The sequence below is a fragment of the Nothoprocta perdicaria genome, unplaced genomic scaffold (assembly GCF_003342845.1).
Source record: "Nothoprocta perdicaria isolate Ctin4 unplaced genomic scaffold, notPer1 scaffold_111, whole genome shotgun sequence".
Classification (NCBI taxonomy): Eukaryota; Metazoa; Chordata; class Aves; order Tinamiformes; family Tinamidae; genus Nothoprocta; species Nothoprocta perdicaria.
The window spans coordinates 506,507-527,906 of NW_020454217.1; the positions used below are offsets into that span (position 1 = coordinate 506,507).

Here is a 21,400-nt window from a genome sequence, read left to right on the forward strand (position 1 = left end):
AAGTCCAGACAGGTAAATGTTGCAAGCAGTGATATGGATAGGGCCTCAAGACCTTGATGAGGAATCAAGACTTCTTACAGTAGGAGTCAGTGTCCAAAACAATGGTGACACTCACAAAATGCATCTGTCTTTCACAGCACAGGAAACCTATCACCTTGTCCACGCACCTGGCCTAGCTGCCTTTTACAGTGTTGATCATGACATCTAGCCTTTGAACCCATGACAGCTTGGACAAAAAAAGTCAAAATGGCCAAAACTGTCAACAAAAATAAAGATTCAGTAGACTAAGGAAGCAAGTTGAAAGGAGATCTGAAAGCATTTGAAAGGATTCCCCTTCCAAATCCTCTTTACTGACACATTACTAAAATTAGAAAGTACCAGGCCACTTTAATACACTTCCTACCACTGCAGGGATTCTTCTTCCTTTACTTTATGCAACTAAAGGCACCTGAAAGGCTTTATTATTTTGTCACATGCACTGCCTGCTGTATTCACTACCCTGAAAAGCATTCTGTGCTGTCCAGTCTCCTGGGGATGATGTGTCTGGTTCCTACCAATAGCATTTCATATACTGCTTTCCACCCCTGCCCCCAGCTCCTTTAGCACATTATTTACATTGGAAAGCTCTTCAAGGGTCTGACTTCTGAGCCAAAAACATGTTTTAATTATTACTTCTTAATGCACTAAAGGGACCTGGGAACTGGCTTTTTTTTGTGATCACCAAACATTAATTCAATCTCTTCTTGCTGTTTCTTCTATTAAAAAAAAAAAATATCCTTCCCTGGCAACAACATAGTGAGGAATAATTGAGATGTGTGAAACTTGTAGCAGAAGTAGGACGTGCTAAGGAGCCATAACTGCCACTGACAGAACTACTCTCCCATCACTCCCACTGTAGGAGGAAAAATAGTACAGAGAAAAGGTACAAGACCCTCCATAAAATGTTGTGGCACGGTGTTCAGCTGTCAAGCACATCTCCTACAGAAAAACTAAAACACTCACTCTGAATAAAATTTTATTTTTGTATTGGCTGCCAATCATGATGTGCAATTGCTAGATTTCCAGGAACAGTACAGCTAGCTTTCAAAATGCATAGCCTGTGCAAGTCCAGCAATAAAACTGAGTGAGGAGATGGGAGGGGCAATATCTTGAATATTATTGTAAACATTCAAGGCTTAGTAAAAGCAAATGATCACCTTACAGCCAAATGGCCTTGGAATCCTGACAGCTCTCCAACACACAAAGCAGTTAAAGTCTTCAGCAAAGAGCAGATGGGTTTGGACAAGGCCTCTGACAAATACATCAGCCTATAACAGGACTCCTGCTGCTGCTGTGCAAGACAGCTTGCCAGACTGGAAAATGTTTTTTCATGTTCCAGAGCCCTTTATAGAATATCATCAAGCACTAAGAAGTTTTCTTCAGCATGCTTTCAATGTTGCTGAACTGTAATCTTCTGGCTATATCCAAAGGAGTCTCCCCCTCCTGAAAGAAACAGATGGAATATATTGCAATGTGACAGATATGGATCAAGTAAAAAAAACTTCCCTGAACTTGCCACTGAAATGCAAGACTTTCCTGCATGATTTTCATTGCCATGCTGTAGCTCTGAAACAAAGGTTTCAGAATGTGCTAGGTCTAATATCACTCTCACTGAAGTCAGCAGGCAGTTTTTGTTCCAGTAGCAATAGCAGTGACAGCCATTCCACCGTTTCCTGCGGTTAACATCCAAAGACAGTGCAAAGTCAAGAGTCATGTGGAAAAACATGACTCATCTCAACTGAGCAGTACAGACACTCCCAGGTGAACGTTCCTTTTGACAGCATTTAACAGATAAGCGTCGCCAATGACAGAAGCAGCTTGACTTGGCACATTTGAGAGGACTAGTACTTAGTACTATCCCCCTGTTGCCAGTCTCTCAAGAAAAGCTGTAGAGGGAGCACCTCTGAATTAAGAGACACTGTCCAACAGCAGAGATCTGCCAATGCAGTGGGCATCAAGGCAGCCTTTACCAATGGAAGACCAGTAGTGAAGGACTCAGATTTCAAAGATGTTGCTGCCAAGGTGGGCAGTGGGGCTCTCACTTTACAACAAATAAGCCTGCTGCCACAGAGCAGGGGACGCTTGTGAGTTTTTATTTGTTTTTCAAAAAATGTGGCACACCAAAATAAGGCCTTTAACATATTGGTTTGCTATCTTCACAGGGGAAATAGAGCTATCACCTTCACCTTCTTACCTGATTCTTAACAGAAGGGTCTGCATGAGCTTCAAGCAGTAGAGAAACAACTGCCAGGTTTTTCATTTCACAAGCATAGTGAAGGGCTGTGCTACCAGACTGAAAAGAAACAGAACAAAGAATCATTCCTTCTCCAGGACGCAGCTGCTAAAACAGGCCTGGTGCCTTTAGCAGTAAGCTCATAGGTCTTTAGTAATTTCAGAGGATTCCACAATTGTTATCTCAACAATTAAATATTACACAATATTGTTTGCTCACACTTAAGTGATTTAGAATTCGACTGATGCTAGAATTGGTTTCTTTCTTCCTGCCTTAGGGAAGTTCTCTACCACATTCAAGTATGCTAGGGGATACAGACACCATATGTGGCAGACCAGTGCCCTTTGAAGACAAAGTGAAAACACAGAGTAACACTGAGCACGACCTTTTTCCACAGACCTACTTTAGTCCAAGAATTCATAAGAGTGATAAACTCACATTTGCAGGGAATAAAATTTTTACAGAATCAGTTTTTAAAAATGTGTTTCAATTGAGCTGGCCTGGATTCTTTTTAAGACGATACTGGTCAGAAAGAAACCAACAGAGCCAATGTTTAATGTAGCCCCAGAGAATCACATCTCTCCAGATGAGGTCACCTGGGAACATTCCCCCCAAATTCATTGTGTCACAAATGTCTCACCTCAGATACAAGCACAGAGCTAGAAGTCATTTCAACATACTATCCATCTTGCTTCCTTCCTCTGAAGGAGGATCTCACAGGTTGAAAAGGCCATTACAGCAATGAAAAAGTTAACATTAAAATTGCATTCTAATGTAAAAGTGCACCCCCAGCAGTGTCATGCAGGTTTTCACTTGCTGGGTTTGGAACTGTTGTCCAGGCTCCAGGGCAAAAAAAAAAAAAAAAAAAGCTACGCTAGAATAAAAACAGCCCTGAGCTATCAGGGTAGAATTACTACTGTGTGCATTACAAAACTATAAAGTGTCAGAGGAATACACTGAATCCTCCTGCTGGACAGTCTGCTACATCAAACCAGTTCATTGTCTGATACTATCCTGAAAGCAGGAATATATTACTAGCAGTTATTTAGGATTGTTGCACTCTTAGCAGTTACATGTGCATTTGTACAAATCTACTTACGAAGTCTGCAGCATTAACATTGACACCAGCCCTCAGCAACATCTTAATCAAGTTTTCATTCTGTTTAGTTTTCGAGATCTGTTTGGTTCAAGAAGAAAGAGAATAACATAGTGAGACAGTGAATTTTTATCTAGTACAAAGTATTTTTCCCCCCTAAAAGGAAGTGTCTGGCTTCTCCATCAGCCAATTTTAACACTCCACTAGTTTCTTTCAGAGCAAAATCTCTGCTGCTTCTGCTGTTCTGCATCAGTCTTTGTTTTAAAAAAGAAGGATCCATCTATTCTATGGATTCTTGCCCTGAAATATTGCAGGACAGGTGATAAGGGAAAAGGGAAAGGTATGGGGTAAGGGAGGTTCTGATTTCATTCAGACTCACCATAAGAAGATATCCAATAAGCATAACCGGCATGAGGATGATGATGAGCACATAGTCAAGGAAACTAAACCGTTTTCTCACAGCATAATGCAGGCAAGTGCGTTCCTTCTAAATACAGAAGAACTCTTTGATCAGTGTCAGATTCACTGAACTGATTATATTTAATTAGTATTGACAATACTAGATTCTATTGTATTTCATAAGTTTTCTTTCAAGTTATCTGCTAAAAACATTCTCTGGTCTGCAATAGTAACAGATACATAAAACTTTCCTTTTCTTTCCTCAGATACTAAACTTTTACTCCCTCAAATAGGAACATGTTTAACATACACATACTCATGGTAACTGATTTCCACATGAAAGAAGTATGTGGAATCCAAAGGATTCCAACTGTATGTCTCCAGATTTGACTTGGCTGGCAGACAGAAAGCCATCAGAGCAGCAGAAATTTCATATTTCCTTCCTGCCCAGCAAGTTAAATCAGCAGGAAGAGTACCACAGTTCCTCCTGTTACAGGAGTACCAGCTACCAAAACAAAGATTTAAAGGAGATTGGGGCATCTCCTGTTAAATCTCCTGCAGCTACTACTCGCTGGACTTCATGAAACCAGGTTACTGTGCCACACTGTGGACCAAGACACAGAAACCTTCCTGTGCAGTCCCCTAAGTGAGGGGGCAGAGCCCACAGGGCCGCAGAAAAGCAAGAGCCTGCCTGACATACAGTATTACCTAAAAAGGGAACATGAGTACAGGGAGAAATTCAGGTCACTGAAATCAGGTCAGATTATTACTTTTTGTTCATTGTCAAGTTCAAAAAATAAATGAGGAGAAAAATTAAAACATACAGGTTTACTGGGGTATGATTTGGAGATTGGACGCAGGCACCAGTTGGAGGCAAAAATCCGGCTTGCCAGTGCTGCCAAGGTTCCCTTACTGACACTCCAGAAATCTCACAGTCACTGCAAAGAATAAATCTGTGCTCACTTACCTTGTTCCTGAGGTTGACATCAGCATTTCTTTGTAGAAGATAGCTAACTATTCTGCTGTTGCCCCGTTTGCATGCACAAATCAAGGGTGTATCTCCACTAAATCTGTCCTGGACATTCAGATAGTTGCTGTTTTTCTCCAGAAGGTGCTGAACTTCATTGAAATCATTATTATAAGCCGCGTGGCAAATGGGCTGAAGAAGAAAGAAAATATTACATTAAAACATCACACTAGTAAGTCTGAACAGAGGGTATAGATTTCTTAGTTAAACACCCCAAGAAACTGCCAAGCACTTCTGTTCGAGGCTGCAATTCTAAGCAGCTCCCAGAAGAGGGTGGTAAGAGATGCTCCTGCAGCTGGAACACAGCACCTCTCAGTACAGACTGCAGAAGTCTGACACAACTTTAATGCAGCAAAAATGAACTTTTTAACTGTTTTGGTCAAGGTTTCTGTAATCCAAGAAGTAAATCCTGTCATATTCAGCTACCAAAAAAAAAAAAGTAAGAAAATCAGCTGCTGATCTCATAGGAGTTGGTCACTATATTAAGCAGTAGGCACTAAGAACTGAGGTCCTGACTACTCAAAGACACACAAGGCCACACTTTCCTGCGTTTGCAGCAAGCTTCCTAGCTGGTGAACAAGAACTACCATTTCCATCTCATCAGTTCTCCAATTAAAATTATACCTTAGGTAAACATTGAACTATAAGGTTAAAAACAAACAAAAAATCCAGTATTTATTTTCCAAAGAGGTGAGAACACTTATGCCTAATAGGCACCATTTCTTACAAGGATAATTCAGCAAATTACAATTTTGAGTCCAGAAGCTAAGCACCTTACCTAAAAAGGTGTTCGTATTTATGCTCACAGCTCCGATCCCGCCTGGCTTTTGGTACCAGTCACTGCTCAAGAATATGCTCCGCGTTTCCAGGCATCCCTGCTCTCGCCTGTAATTCCTTTCGCCTCCGGCAGCAGGAGCCCGGGGCTCAGGGTAAGCAGGCGGAGCACAAGGGCACCCTCGGTTTCCAGCTGCCTAACGGCTGCACGAAACAAGAGCGGATGGAGTCGCGGAGACGGCGGCGTTTCAAGTTTTCCAGTCAGAAAGAGAAAGCGTTTGTTGCCTTTTCCTCCATCTTTACTACTATGCTTTTTCTTCACCATTTTCCAAAATAAACATATTCTTTAAATAATAGCTGCATTTTTCCCCTTCTCCTCCTCCCTTTATCAGATCTTCAACATGCTAAGTGAAAAAGATACTGGCTTGAACTCCGAGCCCTTTCCTTTCACCTCCTGTTAGTTTTTTAATGAGATTTCCCTACAACATCATTAGTTGCTACTAACCTTCTGGACAACTGCATGAGAAAAAAAAAATTATTTTCCTTTCTAGAAAGTGCTTATTTAGATATTTATTTTGTTTACAAAATTATTTGCATGCTTATTTACAGACCTTGCATCACTTCCCGCTTTCAGGCAAAAATCTGCAGAAAAATTCTTTCACTACCAACTGAAAGAGATTGGATTTTTAGATGAAAGGGGTAAGGGAAATTTTACCTTCCATAGCCAAGCAGTAGAGCAGTGCAGGTCATTCTCAATTTCAGTGATACTGCATTAGCCCAATGACTCAGAGACACACAAAGCCAAATGCAACCTTTGAGTAGACCCAGTGACTTAAGGAGTTAACATGCCTTTTTTGCTTCAGGAATAGGGCAGTAAATCTGTAGTTGCATACCTTTTCACACTCCCCCTCCCCCAGTATCTCCCCTCCATCCTCCTTTTTTTTTTTTTTTTTTTTTTTTTTTTTTTTTTTTGAAAAATAAAACTATTTAAGCACCATTGTTTCCCCAGTCCTGAAAAGCACACATTTTGGTTTTTACACACACGCACACAGAGTCTCTGAAGTGCTTGCAGGTTTCTAAGATTTCTTGTCTACACGTTTCACATGTTCCTGAAATATTTTCCCTGGCACTTTTATGCCAGTAAACACTCAAACACAACACACATACTTCAGTGTCTACTCTGCTCCTTACTCAAATTAGCAGAGACTTTGGCAGCTTCCCCGACAAAGGCCACTTACTCAGGAGGCAAACTGGAATTATCAGTCTCCTCCAAATCAGAACCTCTTCTTAACAGCCACTTGACTTCTTACTAATGTACTCTTGTAGAACTTGAGATCTAGTTATATGATCTCCAAATCTAGACTGTAAGACAATGTTCTTTAGCCTGCCACCAGTACCCCAAAAAGCATTTTCCTTTTTAAAAACAGACAAGATAAAAGAATCTTCTGCATCAGGGACTCTTTCAACTCCCCGTGACAGGAGGCTTCCTCTTCCAACAAGAATTACCTTTCTTGCAGATTACAGGTCCCCCTTTTCAGCACTCCTCTCTTGGGAGGATCCTTTACCTTTTTATTTATTTTTATTATTCTAGTGCAGTGAGATTCTTTATAAAATTGATTCTTTCACACATTAAGATTCATTCATCTCAAAAAAAATAAAAACTCAGAAACAAAAAAAAATCCCTTCCCTTTTCTCACAGTTTTACTGGATAATGTTGAGCCTCGCACTCTGCTAGTTTGCATTCTAGAAAAACAACTTTGATATGTCTGCCACACTGATGAACAGAACATCATGACTGGAGGAGCAAATAACAGCTGTGTTGTTAAGAAAGGGAGCAAAATAATCCAAATACTATAAATATGTTAGTCTGATCTCAGTAACATCCAGGATTTCTAAGAAAATATCCTAGGAAAGAATAATTAAAAATATTAAAAATTACAAAGATGTGACAGACACCTGTAAAATTGTTGATGCATCTGGCCAAGAATAAATTTAACATGAAAATTATAAAGAGATTTCTATTCAGGTACAGAATAAAGTTCCAAAATAGGCCTCCAATAGCAGCAGAAGAGACACAAATTTGACAGCTTTTGTGTTGAAAGTTGTAATCACAGAAGCCTTTCCAAATTTTCAAAACTTCTGCCAGAAGCTGCTCTTACACCTTCTACTTTCTGGAGCTGCCACTTTGGCAGATCTATTTAAACTAACAGTGCTTAAGACTTCCTGCTTTAAACGCATTCTCAGGAAGTAAGCAGCAGTTTACACACACACAGTCACAGAGCGGTGCCAGTGCTGTCTGGAATACCAGCTCTCAGGCCAACTCTGCTGCCTCCACCTAGAGTTTGGGCACTGTTTTCTAGACACAAGGGATTCCGAACAAAAGCCTGGAAAACACATTTCTTACAAGCCTACAGAAAAGCATGGAGCCTAATAAAATGTGAAAGCCCTCACTCAATTTTCTACAATGTTAGAGGGCTACCTCAATAGTGGTGGGTCTTACCAACCAGCCTCTAATTTGTATTATTTCATTAGCTATCCATCATACAGTACAGGGAAATAAACGTAGCTCATATATACTCATGCTACTTAGGCTCCATAGGCACAGGAATGCAGGAGCAGAAGAATCCAAACCCCACAGCTCAGAACTGTGGAGCCGTGAGGGTGGCAAGTGCAGGCATCTCACATGGCTGTTACCACTGCCTGGCAGCTTTGGAGAATGTGCACAGCTCTGCTTTTACAGAGAGCCCCTGATGCTGGCAACAGTGATCACAACCCCTGCAGATGCCAGCAGGCCCAGAAACACACTGGAAAGTGGCTGCTTTTACCTATACCACTTTATTCTTGACCTCCCAGTGACCTGACTGTTCCAAAGAACTCGGAAAAGACGTAGCCCTTCTTCACTGCGCAGCTGGGGAGATGTTGCATAGGTGCATAAAATATTACCTGCAATACAAACAGGAGCTTTAGTCTGAAGGGATGGGAAGCTCAAGTAAGAATTCTGGCTCAGGCATGTGCCTCCTTGAACTGCCTAGCAGTAGAGCTCTCCACTTCTGCAGTTGGACAAGCTGCACGCTATGAACACTGCACAAAACATACAAAGGGAGGGAGGGAAAACAAAAGATCACACCCCAAACTCCTTCCGTCCTCACCAGCAGCACCTTTGCCCTGCCACAGACACAGCAGTATCCATGATCTAATCAAGGTTCTCAGGCCAGCCTGCTCCATCAGAATGGAGCAAGCAAAGGGCAGACCCTGGAGACTGCTTCTAGTAGATGAAAGGGGGATCTAGGAGCACCTCTCAAACACAGTTCTGTGCACACCTGTCTAGGATGAGCTCTCTTGGCTCAGCTCAGAAGCAGCTGCCCCAGGGCTCACATACATATCCACTTCTCACTCTTCTAGAGAAGCCCCCATCCCACTACAGGAAAAACTAGCCATGAACACAAGGCCATTTAAGAGCCTATAGGGGCAGCACAAAATTAGGGTTTGAGAATTAGATACGCTGTTGACTGAGTGTTTCTCAACCAAATCAGGTCATCAAAGAAAGATTGCATATTGAATTTTAAAGTATAAGCTCTGTGGTTTAGGATTTCCCTTTCTAGAAACTCTTCTACAATTCCTCCAGGAGAGGATTTGATTGTGTAGTACCTTCAATAAAGGTGAGAAGGATTTGTAGCACCGGCAAGTATTTTCATGGCTAAAGTCACTCAGTACATAAATCACTAGGTGAAGTGATACAAGTGGAAAAACACAGGAAAAAACACAAGTGGAAGAAAAGCAATGACAACACTTCTACACAACTGATTCTCTTTAGGAGCTATGGGCAGTGTGATTCAAAACAAGATCTAGTAGTTTCCTTGGATCCAAATAAATTGCCGTATCTGAATTTCTGTTTTCAGACTTTCTTGCATATCCTTCTGCTTGGCTTGTTTGTGGTAGTGTTCAAGGACCAGACATTTATTAAGTTCTACCCTACTTCTGACAAAAGTTCAAGGTATGACACTAAAGACAAAGCATATAGTCACCAGAAGAGAGGCTGAGTTAAAGCTGGTCTTAGAGATGTGACAGCCATCTCGGAGACCTCTTCCTTTGAGAAATACAAGGGAATAATGAAGAGCTTTGCACTGGCTTAGGCAAACAGAATAATTTCATAAAGCCCAGATATTCTGAACTACTCCAGTCTGTTCCAGTGCACTAAGATTCTTTCGAAGGTGTTTTAAAGACTAGACACAGAAGACTAAATCATGCTGGGAAAGTTGAGAAAGGCATCAGTAAGCTGCATAACGTTCAGCAGATGGAACGCATCACTGTCATCTAGTAGTAGAGAAAATAACACCTCATTCAAAAACTTTACAGGCAGAAAACTAATGAATATGAGACTAGACTATTAGCTAATAAGCATCCGAGCTATAGACAGCATTTAAAACTTCTCTAATTAAAAACCACTTTAATTAAACTAAATGACACTACTTGAGTATAAAATAACAACTCAGAAGAGTAGATCCAGGAAAAGAAACAATTCTTTTCAGAATGAAATGCAGTCTAACCAGTCCATCGGCTTACAGATATGTGAGTTCCCTTTAATACTGGAAAAGGATAAGGTACTTAGTTTCATTGAATACTCTTTTAAAAATAGAAGGGTAGCTTTCGGTATAGAAACTTTTCGAAGCACCAGCTACGCGATGCTATCCTTCAGATAAACTAGTGATATCTCCTAGATTCACAACCCGGAAGGTCTAGAATCGTCACTTATTATTAACTGTACCATTGGAAAGTTTATAAAATAATGACTATTTCTTAAGTAACATTTATACTAAAATGGAAAGGTCTACTAAATAGATTAAGGTCTAGGAACAAACTCATAAAGACAAGAGTTAGAAAAATTAAGTTCCTGAGACGAGCAGAGCAGGGGTCCTTGTTGCCTTAGGCACTAGCTTCACTATCCAAGGAGGTCATCTGTAGTTCCTAATCGTATGTGCACCACCCTGAAAATGTTTATCTAACACATATCTTTTTCTATGAAGTCACAATAGTTACACCAGTTATTGTCCTCAAGAAAATAAAACTGCTACAAAGAGTATTTTCATCAATTTGTAACAGTAGAAATACTACATTCTTAGAAAAAAAACACATTTTCTAACAACACATTTTCTAACTTACAAGCCTGCATTTGGGAGGCTGGAAAGGGAATAAACTAAGGCAAATGTATTTCTGTATTATCCATAGCTTCAGCTACTATGCAGAAAATGGTCACATACCTCCGAATAGAGTATCCCCATGCCTATTCTTCGATGCTTGAGTTCCTTCTTATCAGCACAACAAGTGAGTCTTACTCTGAAATGCACTTGAGCTTGTTTAAATCTGGCTAATATTTAACTTAAAACATACGTATCAAACTTTCTTAAGCTGCATTTGCTTTAAGTACTTCCACTTGGCAATACGAAAGATTTGCCTTCAGAAGCCCAACCCAGTGAGGTAAAGTTGAGATCAGCAGCTTACAGGAGACTGACAGAACAAGTTACAACAGACAGAAGCATTTTCCTTTGTCATTTTTGCAACAACCACCTCCGGTTGCCTAAAAGGAAAGTAACCAAACAGTGAGAGCAGAAAAAAGTCACAAATGGTAAAAAGCAGGGGGGAGGGGGGAAGAAAATAAAGAACAAGGACTAAAATTTGAAGTAAACAACTAAGAGTAATAACTGGTTTGTCACCCAAGCTGCAAGAAGAGAGCTTCATCTATGTCTGACTTGGGATATATCCCAATTCCTCTGCAAGAACACCTCAGACACCTACAGGGAATAGGAATCAAATACCACGCCTTTAATGAGAGCTCTCAGTGTAATTAGCTTCAGTCTCTTATTAAATAGGCCAGCCACTTTAATCATCTTTTGCTCACTCCCCTCTTCCTAGCCCTGCCCAAATAATGAGCTTGATTCTTCCTAGCCTGCTGGTTTTACATACTTGTCAACTACAGTGGAGCTTCCTTAGGAAGAAGATGATTCTTGATGCCTCTGCTCCATTCAAGTGTTTGCAGCTCTGAGAATAAAACACTCTACCATGTTCAGTCAGGCCTTTCATGCAGGGGACACACATTTATGCAGACACTGCAAAATACCTTTTCCATTTAGTATGTAACCGATCATCTCAAATCCAAGCCTTTCACCTTATAATTTTTATTTCCATGAAATTTCTATTTACTCTCTTTGGTGACGTTTGGGTGTGAAACTATTCTCAACAGTTGTTCTCTGCTTAAAGTAGTAACTCACCTGCCTCTGGTGCTGGATTGTTGGCACCAGTTCTAATCCTTTGGGTGGCTGTTAACCACAGGAAAAAAAAAAAGGTATGTTGGCTTATACCAGAAACCTATGCTGCCTGTGACAAAATTCACTAGGATCCTCGGACAGATCAATACATCAGTGTGTGGTAACTACTTCACTGGCATGAATACACAAAGGAGTGAGTAACATCATACAGGTGAAAAGCTCCTCCTTGCTTGTATTTCTTCACACTCAGATGTAAACAAACAGCTCTCCTACTACGCTCATGGGTAAAACACTCAGTTATCTCAGCGTAGGTCATTTGCTTGAATTTGTAATTCGTAACCTGTTGAAAGAAGCCTCAAATTGCTCATCTGTTCCCTATAAAAACCTAGTACGTTACTTAACCCTTTCCTAACACCCATATAAATGGCAATATAAGCAATATAAATGGCACTGCTCCAAGTACTAACTTGGATATGCTACTCTCAGGAAAGAAAACTGTGCCCTCCTGGAGTCATGTGCATAGCATGCTTCTTGGAAAACAGCATTGTCCAGGGATACAAACCTGGAATGACCAGTGTCTGGTCAAATTCAACATCCACACCCCTTAAGCTTACCTCTGGAAGATTGTTAGCTATCCAAACTACATCTGTGTAGACTGCAAGGCTACCTCCCACCTCTGCTTCCTCTCTCAGATTAACAGAACACATCTGAACACGACCACTAAGCACAAAGAAACTCTCTATCACAACACAGACAGAAGCCCCTATTAAACTAATAAATCCAGAAAGCCTTCAGTGATGAAGAGTACAGGTAAAAGAGAGGGCACTGAGTTTAAGTCACTAAGTGCCCTCATTGACCTTAATATGCCTAATCAGACTCACCTGGGGCCTCTACCCACGCTCACTCCACAGAGGCCCCACAGCTCCATTAGGCTCAAGCCTGGACCTTCCCTCCCTGCCTGTACTGGTCTCCAGTTCATCTGAAGCCACATCTGTACCTGATCACAGTCCATAGTGAACTGGACCCTGACTCGCAGATCATCTTCTCATCTGGACCCTGCCTTGTTGCTATGATCATGCCTGGGGTTCACTGGATTGTGTCTCATGTTTTTTACTGTCACTGAACCTGATCTGGACCTGTGGATTGACTTCCCATCTTGACCTCAGACATGCTTTATCTCTGCAAGCTTGTTTGATTATCTCAATTCTTGACTGAACCTCGCCATCATTTTGGGGCCTACCCTATTTGCCATGTTCAGGTACTGTGGGGCTTGTGAGGTCTGTGACCTGCTGGCTGTATCATTTTTCTTGATTTTCTCTCCCTGAAAGAGCAGCCAGCCCTCTCTGCTTCCTGACACCAAGCATATCAGCTTTCTCTACAGCACCGCATCATTACTCCCTTGCCTCACCAACCACTGAAACTCTGCTTTCCTTTCTCCATCTCACAGTACACAGATAGAAAACTTCTTGCCCTCAAGAACTTCAAATGATGATTTTCAATTACCAAAGGAAATACAGATGCCTCTACCCTAAGCACATTTAGAGAAACCTGGGGAAATTTTCCCACTCACTTGTATCGAAGTACCTCCACCTAAAGAACAATGCAGCAAAGGAACAAGGGTTCCAAGCCTTCAGGGGATGCTTAAACTACACAGCTGGATAGTGGTAGTGGTGCATCTACTTCAAACCACTTCTTGAGCATCTGGGTCTCTACAGTCACCAGGAGCATAGCAAGAAAACCTCAGCTGACCAATTATTCTGGTACCAGAATCAAGAAGGATATTCAGCAAACCCCGATGATACTCACTGGCACAGTTATCACTTAACACCTCTGCTTCACCTGTCAATAACAGGAACGTTTCAACACGCACAGTTCAAACTTTATAACATTTATGTTAGCCCAACTGATAAATTGCCAGTTGTAACCTTTTCATCAATTTTACAGCTGTGGAAATGTCGACTATCAAGCAATGACATTACCATCTGGACTGACAGTTGAGGTAGCCTTTTCTTCCATGCTTGTTGCTGCAGGGTTTGCATAAAGGTAGAAATTTAACTTGGAAAAAATGTATCACAAAACCATGGGTAGTACTAGAAAACCTTATTCTACTGCTCAAACTACAACAAATCAAAACAATAAATCTATTGTAAATGGAACTGGCTCTCAGGTGTATGTCTTCCTTTGAACTTACTTGTTCTGCCTTAATAGGGTGCTTGCTGCTGCCGCCTGTGTTGTCTTTTTCATGAGGTACACAGAATCAAAAAAAAAAAACCCCAAAACATCAAAAAACTACATTTAAACTCATTTCAGGTGTTCCAGCAGACCTGGAGACAAAAAGATCACTTTCTACTCATGCATGCCCAAGGCAGGCGACCACTCTGAACTCTTCTATAGACAGCATTAAGTTCTAGCTGAAGGGATTACCATGAACTTTCTCTGCACACAAAAGTAGTAAGATGCACCACAACCCAAGAAAAGGAAGAAATAAAAAATTCTTAACAGATACCTACATACTAAAGCCAGCGATATCAAAGTAATAATATTTCAAGAAGATGGACTCATATTTCAGAGCCTTCATCTAAAAAAACATCAGTCGAAAGAACTTTCCAGTATGCAGAAATGGCATACTAGACTGCACCAAGGTACTGAAGCCACACTAGCTAGATCCCTTGGACACCTGATGGATGGGCCAGGCCATCCACAACTCCAAAACTGTGGCTGCTGGAAGAAGATCTTATTATCCCCATTAAGCTGGGGGGTAAACAGAATATATAATATTTATCCTGCCAACAGGTTTAGACATAAAAACACTTCTGTGGACCTGACTTGTCTTGATTCCCAGACAAGATCTGGGGCAACCTGGTAAACCACTAGGCTACAAAACCCAACTCCACTGTCTTGGGAGGAGAAGCAAATCCTTTTGGAAAGGAGGATATGTAGATGGTCCCTCTCTCCTATCGACTCCATCCAATCACAGTTACTTACCACTACCACTATCGCTATTCTGTTCTTATGTTCCCTTCCTCTCCTAGCCCTCCTGGCTCCTGCCTGTGCAAGTCCTGGAGCAGAAACGGACATGAAATACAGGAGACAACATGGCAACATTATTCCTGGTCATAACAGAAAAATTTTACATTGTGGCATCAGACTTACTGATTTCCCCATCTCCTGACATGCTCATAACTAGCACACTAGGCACAACCCCCTTTTGTGCCACAGCACATATTTGGAGCCTTGTTCCAGCATCAACTCTGCAACCCTATAGACCTTTCTAGCAAGAATGGCAGCCTGGCAGATGTCTCAGGTGCAAACCAGGAGAACTGAAGAGAACTGCACTAAAAACCCAGCGGCACAGCATCCAACACCTGCACTTTATGTCTTCCCCCACCCACTACTGCTCCTTCTTCCCACTCACTTTAATTTTTAGTTGTCCCATCCAGATACCTCCCATGTGCTAATTCAGGGGTGTGGAGGAGATGTTCCTTCCTCTCCAGTGAGCCTTCTTGTCACCTACTACGGAGTGACCACAGCATTTTCACTTAAACCCTTCTCTTCCATGGACACTTTCTTTAGCAGTAGTTTTCGTTAATTCATGCTTCTCCTTACTCAACCTCCTTAAAGACTTGGATGATCTAAATAAGGTACATAGCCAGCAAATACTCAAGCACGTACAGACTTAATTATTGTTTGCTGAATTAACTAAGGGTTAAGGTTAAACAATAAGGACAAAAATGTGACCTTAAGGGAGCCTCAGGCTGCACCAGGCTATCCCTCCCTTCCTCTTGCTGACGATGATATATGTTTTCTCAGAGGAATTAAAAACAGCTTGAGGTTGAGAGCCTCCACATCATGAGATGCTTGTGTACATGTGTGCTTATCTATGGCCAAGGTTAAATGGCTTCATGGAGGGGGTGAGAGGGTATGTGGCTGATCCCAGGTGCAACGCTCTAGATGATCAGTAAATTCCCTTCTTTGTCCACCTGATGCTAATATGGTTGCTTTGGAGACACTTCTGTAACAGTGCATGTTATTGCTAAGCCACTGGTTCAGTGGCTTGACTGCTGTTGTGAATATCTGCAGTGCATGACCAAGCCACTGATTCATCACAGAATCACAGAATGGTTAAGGTTGGAAGGAACCCCTAGAGATCATCTAGTCCCACCACCTGCTCAAGCAGGGTCACCTACAGCACGTGGCACAGGGTCACATCCAGGCAGGTTTTGAAGATCTCCAGAGAAGGAGACTCCACAACCTCTCTGGGCAGCCTGTTCCAAACAGACCATCTCCATCTTCCATCTCCATCCTCATTTTCGCGTATTATGCCTCAGTCCCAAAAGGTTGTTGGTCATTACTATCATCTGGAGAAGATATAACCAGGTAGAAAACAAATGGAAAGGTAAAAGGCAGAAATGGTGTTACCTGGACACAGAGTAACTGAAAAGTCTCAAGTTCTGTAAGCTCTTTCTGCCCTCTTCTGTACTGCACACTCACCTCTGCATGTTGAAAGCATCTCTGCAAGGTACACTGAGCAACATGGCTAAAATCTGCCGCAGCCTCTTTCTTGAATAAAAGCATGACTTTTGGCTTGGAATTTATTTACTATCCACCTAGCTCTAAATATGTGCTGGATACATGAGGGGCCGAAAAATTGTTTGTGTTGAGAGTGACTGATATGAGAACCAGGAGAGCTCATAGTTCCCAGGCAATCCATTCCTTCAGGCTCAAGACAGTTTTGAGAAAGCTCTTCCACAAATGGGAACTTGATCACCACAGGAGGCAATTGCAGGGCAGTTTATTGACTACATATGCAGAGTTCAATGCCTTAGAAAGCCCTCCTCCCCATGCATGTAAGCACTAATGGGACACAGGCATGTGCCCACTACACAACATACGCTAAGCAGAGAACACAGAAGGAAGTACTGCTTAATGTCTGGCTCTTTTGTACCACTCTTTTAGGATTCCTCATACATAAGGGCTGATCCTGGCCTATTTGAAATATTATTCCCTAGAATGAGTTCTCTGGCAGTTCTGCATGATTGGGAATACAGCGGTCCTGCACAAGTGACTGGAGCTGTATATCTGAACAGATGTGCATAAGCGTTTGCAATATCAGTGTTATCTTATTGATAACTCTCCATTTAAAAGCAGCCCCGTAACATATTGACTAAGCAATGACTCAGCAGGCTGAGGCAATTGATAATAAGCTTCTTTCCCATACATGACTGCTCAAACAGCAGATAATTATCTGGCAAATGTAGGTAGAAAATATATGAGAACCACTGAAAGTACAAGGGAAGAGGAACAGGCTTCAAAAACAAAAGCAGCAAGAGGCATAAAGCAGGTTCTTAAATTAATGCTACCAGAAATACCTAGACCTTAAATTATACCTACCTTAAATTAATACCTACCTTTAATGCTACCAGAAAGACCCTTCTTTGGTCTTTGCCTGATGAAGGACTGTCTGAGAAAACTAAGAAACTCTCCTCACTCCCTTTGCCAGGCATGAGCCTCAGCCTGCATAGCTATAACATGAAAAACATTTACATGGTATATGTAGCTCTCATTAGCTCTAGTGAGCATTTAAGCTTCTGCTCCTCAAACATTCTTTTGGAAAAACACACATGGTGCGGACCCTGAAATCCAATTTGTCACTGCCAGACTGCAGTCTCCAGACTCTGATACCCTTGGGTTGACCCATCACTATCAGAGGATCACTGCCTCATTTCTCACAAGAGGGAGTTACCCATTTTGGCCTTCTCTCCCTTCCCAATAACTAATAATATCAGAAATAGAAATTGTATAAGCATTATATATATCATACGTTGGAACTAGGTAAAATGTTGCAGATCACTCCAGGCTGACAACTCCATAATAAAAACAAACAAACCAGTATGGTCTTAGCTGGGAATACAGCAGAGAAACATCTACATCTACACCTGTCCATCTCATACTGAGCAGGGATATCAAGAGATATTGAGCTGTAATATTTATCATTGGGAATCCGTTTCACTGGCCATCCCACAGAATGTTCTCTACTTTGTAAATTTGAATTGTTACTGTGTTTACTCTCATGTTTTGTTCTAATAAAGATTTGTTTCACTCTTTTGACCCACACCACACAGTAGATTAACAGAACCCACACAGCAGAGAACAAACTAAACAAACATCACTTTCATCTGGGGTTCTTCTAAATGTTTTCAGACTGATCACCAAGCCATCCAGAAAAACAAGTTTGACAGAAGACATCCCCAACTTAATTGGCTGAAGCAACTGGGGCCACACAGAAGGATTCTACTTTGTTTGTAGCCTTTCAGCCTAAGGAAACAACAGGTCCTTCTGGCTATTAGTTACCTGACTAATTTCAATTAGGACTGAGCCCATTCGCTGATTACAACTAATTCAGCAATGGGACTGGTGTTTCTATAGATACTATGTTTTTATAGTGTTTATGAAAATGGCTTGGAAGAAGCAAGAGGCATCCTTTTTGAGAGAAAGTTTACACGAAGTTTTCAAACTTTATCCTATATTTGAGAATCTGACAGGAGGCAAGCTAATCCAGAGCAAGTGGATTAGCAAGTGGTGTTTGTGTGTTGTGCTACAACTCAACAACAGATTAGGAATGTGTGTGTAATGCTAAATATATGTCTTTTAAATTACTTGCATTTTTATTCCAGTATTACCTAACAAAAATGAATCATCACAGAGCAATCTGCCAACATTAGAGAAAACCAGTGACAGGTATGGTCTGTTTGGCATCTTAGAGAAAATCTAAGGCAAGTTTCCATACAAACCACAGCAGCAGAGATCACATTTTTGGGGAGAATTGTCAACAGAGCTGAACTCTTCCTCCTCTTTATCCTAGAACAATATAGTGAAAGCAGTCCCCAGGAGAGAAGACAACACAGATCAAGATTTGTCACAGCCGCAGGGAACTAGAACCCCCACAGCCCTGTTAAATATCCTAACCATAGGTTGGTAGGCACTTTTTAATATCTCCTTTCAAAATGTCACAGCAGGGTGCTGTTTATCACTTCTCAAGTACTGCCTCATCATCACATAAACATGCTCTCCCATACAAGCAGACAGCACACAACACCCTCTACCACCGCTCTTAAGTGAGCGCTTACTGTGTTCCGATTTCCTTTCATTGGCACAGTTCCTGGCAGCGAATCAGTCAGCTAGTGGAGGCAGCCTAGGAACTACCAAGAGAAGACACAAGGCAGTCAGAGTAGAGGTAAGTTTCTTTATATGTGTCCATGGTCTCCTCTCTCTTGTCTGTCCCTGCAAAGACATTTTTTTCCTCCTTTCTCATTGCTAAGCCTGCTGCTATGCAATGAAATTCATGTTTGCTAAAGTTGAGAAGAGAAAGTCTTTGACCTGTACAAACTGGAAGAAGTAAATGATAGTTTCATCTTGTTCTACTTGGCTTTTTTTGTTTGTTTGTTAGTTTTGTTGTTTGTTAGGGTTTTTATTTTCTGAGAATATCTACGTAGATGAGTGAATGTCTCAATATTTTGAGAATGTGCATAAATGCCAATTAATGCCATTTTGCTCTCGCAGTTTCAAATGCATTTAAATTTCTCTCATGAATTAAGAAAGAGATTCTGATATATACTCACTACATTAGTGAGCGAGTTGTCCTAACAGTCCTAGTGGTTTTATGTCCCACAAGTGTTATGGCTCCCCAGTGGGTACAGCAATGAATTTCTAGAACTTGTTAAAAGCTTACTGTCATTAAATTTCAGAACTGGCCTTTTGAATGTGAACTGCCTTCTTTTTTAAGAACTTAATTCCTATTTGCCATGGCAAATACTTCCCTTTGGCTTTATTTCATTACATTAAGGGTTCCTATTCAGGGCTCCTATTCAAATCTTTCCCCCTGAAATTAATGAGACAGATGAGACAGTTCCTGCCAAACTTTGGAATTAATTGGTCCACTCTATCTGATTTACAGAGCATTCATCTAGAAGTGTCTTAAGGCATTCTAGCTACTACAGTGATAAATATGTTATACAGAGTAAAAGGTTACCTTAAAAAGGGCAGCAATTTGGCTTCCTCGTTACATCATCTATTCGTACAAAAACCAAACTGTGACGTATAGTAAAAATAAGAATTTTCTTCCCAAATGACATTCTACATGCAGAGACAGGGGGCTGTGTTTACTCCTGTGAGAATAGCACAAAACAGCAAAAAGCATGGAAGATTATCTACTATACAACTGTGCTAGCAGAGCACACAGGTGGAAGGCTTTCTATTCTTTTGACAGAGGACAGGAAGTATTCCCTTATAAAGAGAAAGACCTGGACTGAGTTTGGAGTTAACAACTGCCAATGTTAAGGTTGTTAGCATTTCTCAGTTCTGCTTTAATGTACTGACCAGTGACCCAGGGTATATGACTAATCTAATGGAAGATGAGAACTGAGAACTGATTCTCTCACAAGTTTAGAGATAGGAAATTTCTTGGTTATATCTCCCAGAATAACCCTCTCACCCCCAAATTTACGTACCTACCCCATCATGTGACAGACTCTTTTCCTATTGCCTGGTAGTATCCTCTCTGCTGCTTACAGCTAAAAAGAACACTCGACTTCTGCCCGTCCTCCCCTCAGCAGGGCACCACCCCCAGCCAACACTTCCTCCCCGACAAACACTCCCCTGGAGCTCCCGGGAGCCCCATCACCTTACAGGCTTCTGTCTCACTGTTGAGCTTGCTAGAAATTCACCAGGGACATCAAGAACTTAATTATGGGGTGGACAGAAAGGTGAACCAGCACAAACACTCCAAGGCCCTATAAGCTATGCTCTTCTCTTCCGAGGAAACCAACCTACAATAGTGGTTGTGCTCCATGATGGTGAGGCAGTCTTAGAAGCAGCCTTCATAAAATGAAATTTTATATCATGCTACATAGCCCTTTGCTCTCATAGATCCTCTTGTTGAACACCTTTAGGTGGCCTGTCTGACTGCAGTTTTTCTCCTCACAGCACTCATTCTCCCCTCACTCATGCAGGCACAGTGTACAAAACTTTCAGAAGCAAAAGGGCCTTCCCAGTTACATTTGCTTCTGAGCTTCAGGGATGAATCCACTCTGTACAGTTCTTCACACTTGAAGGAAAAATCCTATCCTACCCAGCTGTAGCTGTCTTGGAGGCCAAGAGGGCTGTACTGCTCTGTGCTTTTCCTTCTTCCCTCCAAAACAGCTTTAACTGGGAGGAGTCCCACACCCAGCACCTCTCTACAACATGAAACCTGCTCTTCCCTTTTCTAGAAAACCTTTTGGACAAAAGGAAGGCACATAGAGAGAAAGGTTCCTGCTCTAATCCATGAGGTTCTAGGGAGAAAAAGAATATTAAAAAAAAAGACTAAAGACTTGAGGGGGATCTAGTAGAGGCAGAGTCATCATAAATTGGAGCTAGATAGAGGCTACGCTGCAATGTTGGATCAGAAAAGCTTCCCTGTGGAAACTAATCAGGCCAAGAAACCCAGGAATGGGTCTTGCCTCCACCTGTCCTTAACACAGAGTTATAATGGGGAGAACCACTTCTGAAACAGCATGGATACAGTGCCATGA

At 41.5% G+C, this 21,400-nt stretch overlaps 1 protein-coding gene across 4 annotated transcripts in view; it reads right to left on the bottom strand.

Moving 5' to 3' along the window:
* The window catches only part of ANKRD22 (ankyrin repeat domain 22), a 39,380-nt gene extending 26,761 nt beyond the window's left edge, over positions 1–12,619 (bottom strand). Inside the window, exons 1-7 of one of the 4 annotated variants that reach the window (XR_003251280.1) lie at positions 12,446–12,619; positions 11,835–11,882; positions 4,735–4,926; positions 3,748–3,855; positions 3,372–3,449; positions 2,234–2,332; positions 1,197–1,482 (exon numbers count right to left, since the gene is read on the bottom strand). Coding sequence is in view for 3 of the 4 variants with exons in the window: in XM_026051571.1 (XP_025907356.1) it covers positions 1,405–1,482; positions 2,234–2,332; positions 3,372–3,449; positions 3,748–3,855; positions 4,735–4,926; positions 11,835–11,882; positions 12,446–12,538 (696 nt within the window). In the remaining variant the exon portion in view is untranslated. Of the gene's footprint in view, positions 1–1,028; positions 1,483–2,233; positions 2,333–3,371; positions 3,450–3,747; positions 3,856–4,734; positions 4,927–10,826; positions 11,144–11,279; positions 11,319–11,834; positions 11,883–12,445 lie in introns of those variants that run through there. The other 3 variants (XM_026051571.1, XM_026051590.1, XM_026051580.1) reach the window with 3 other exon arrangements.
* Positions 12,620–21,400: the final 8,781 nt, after the last annotated feature.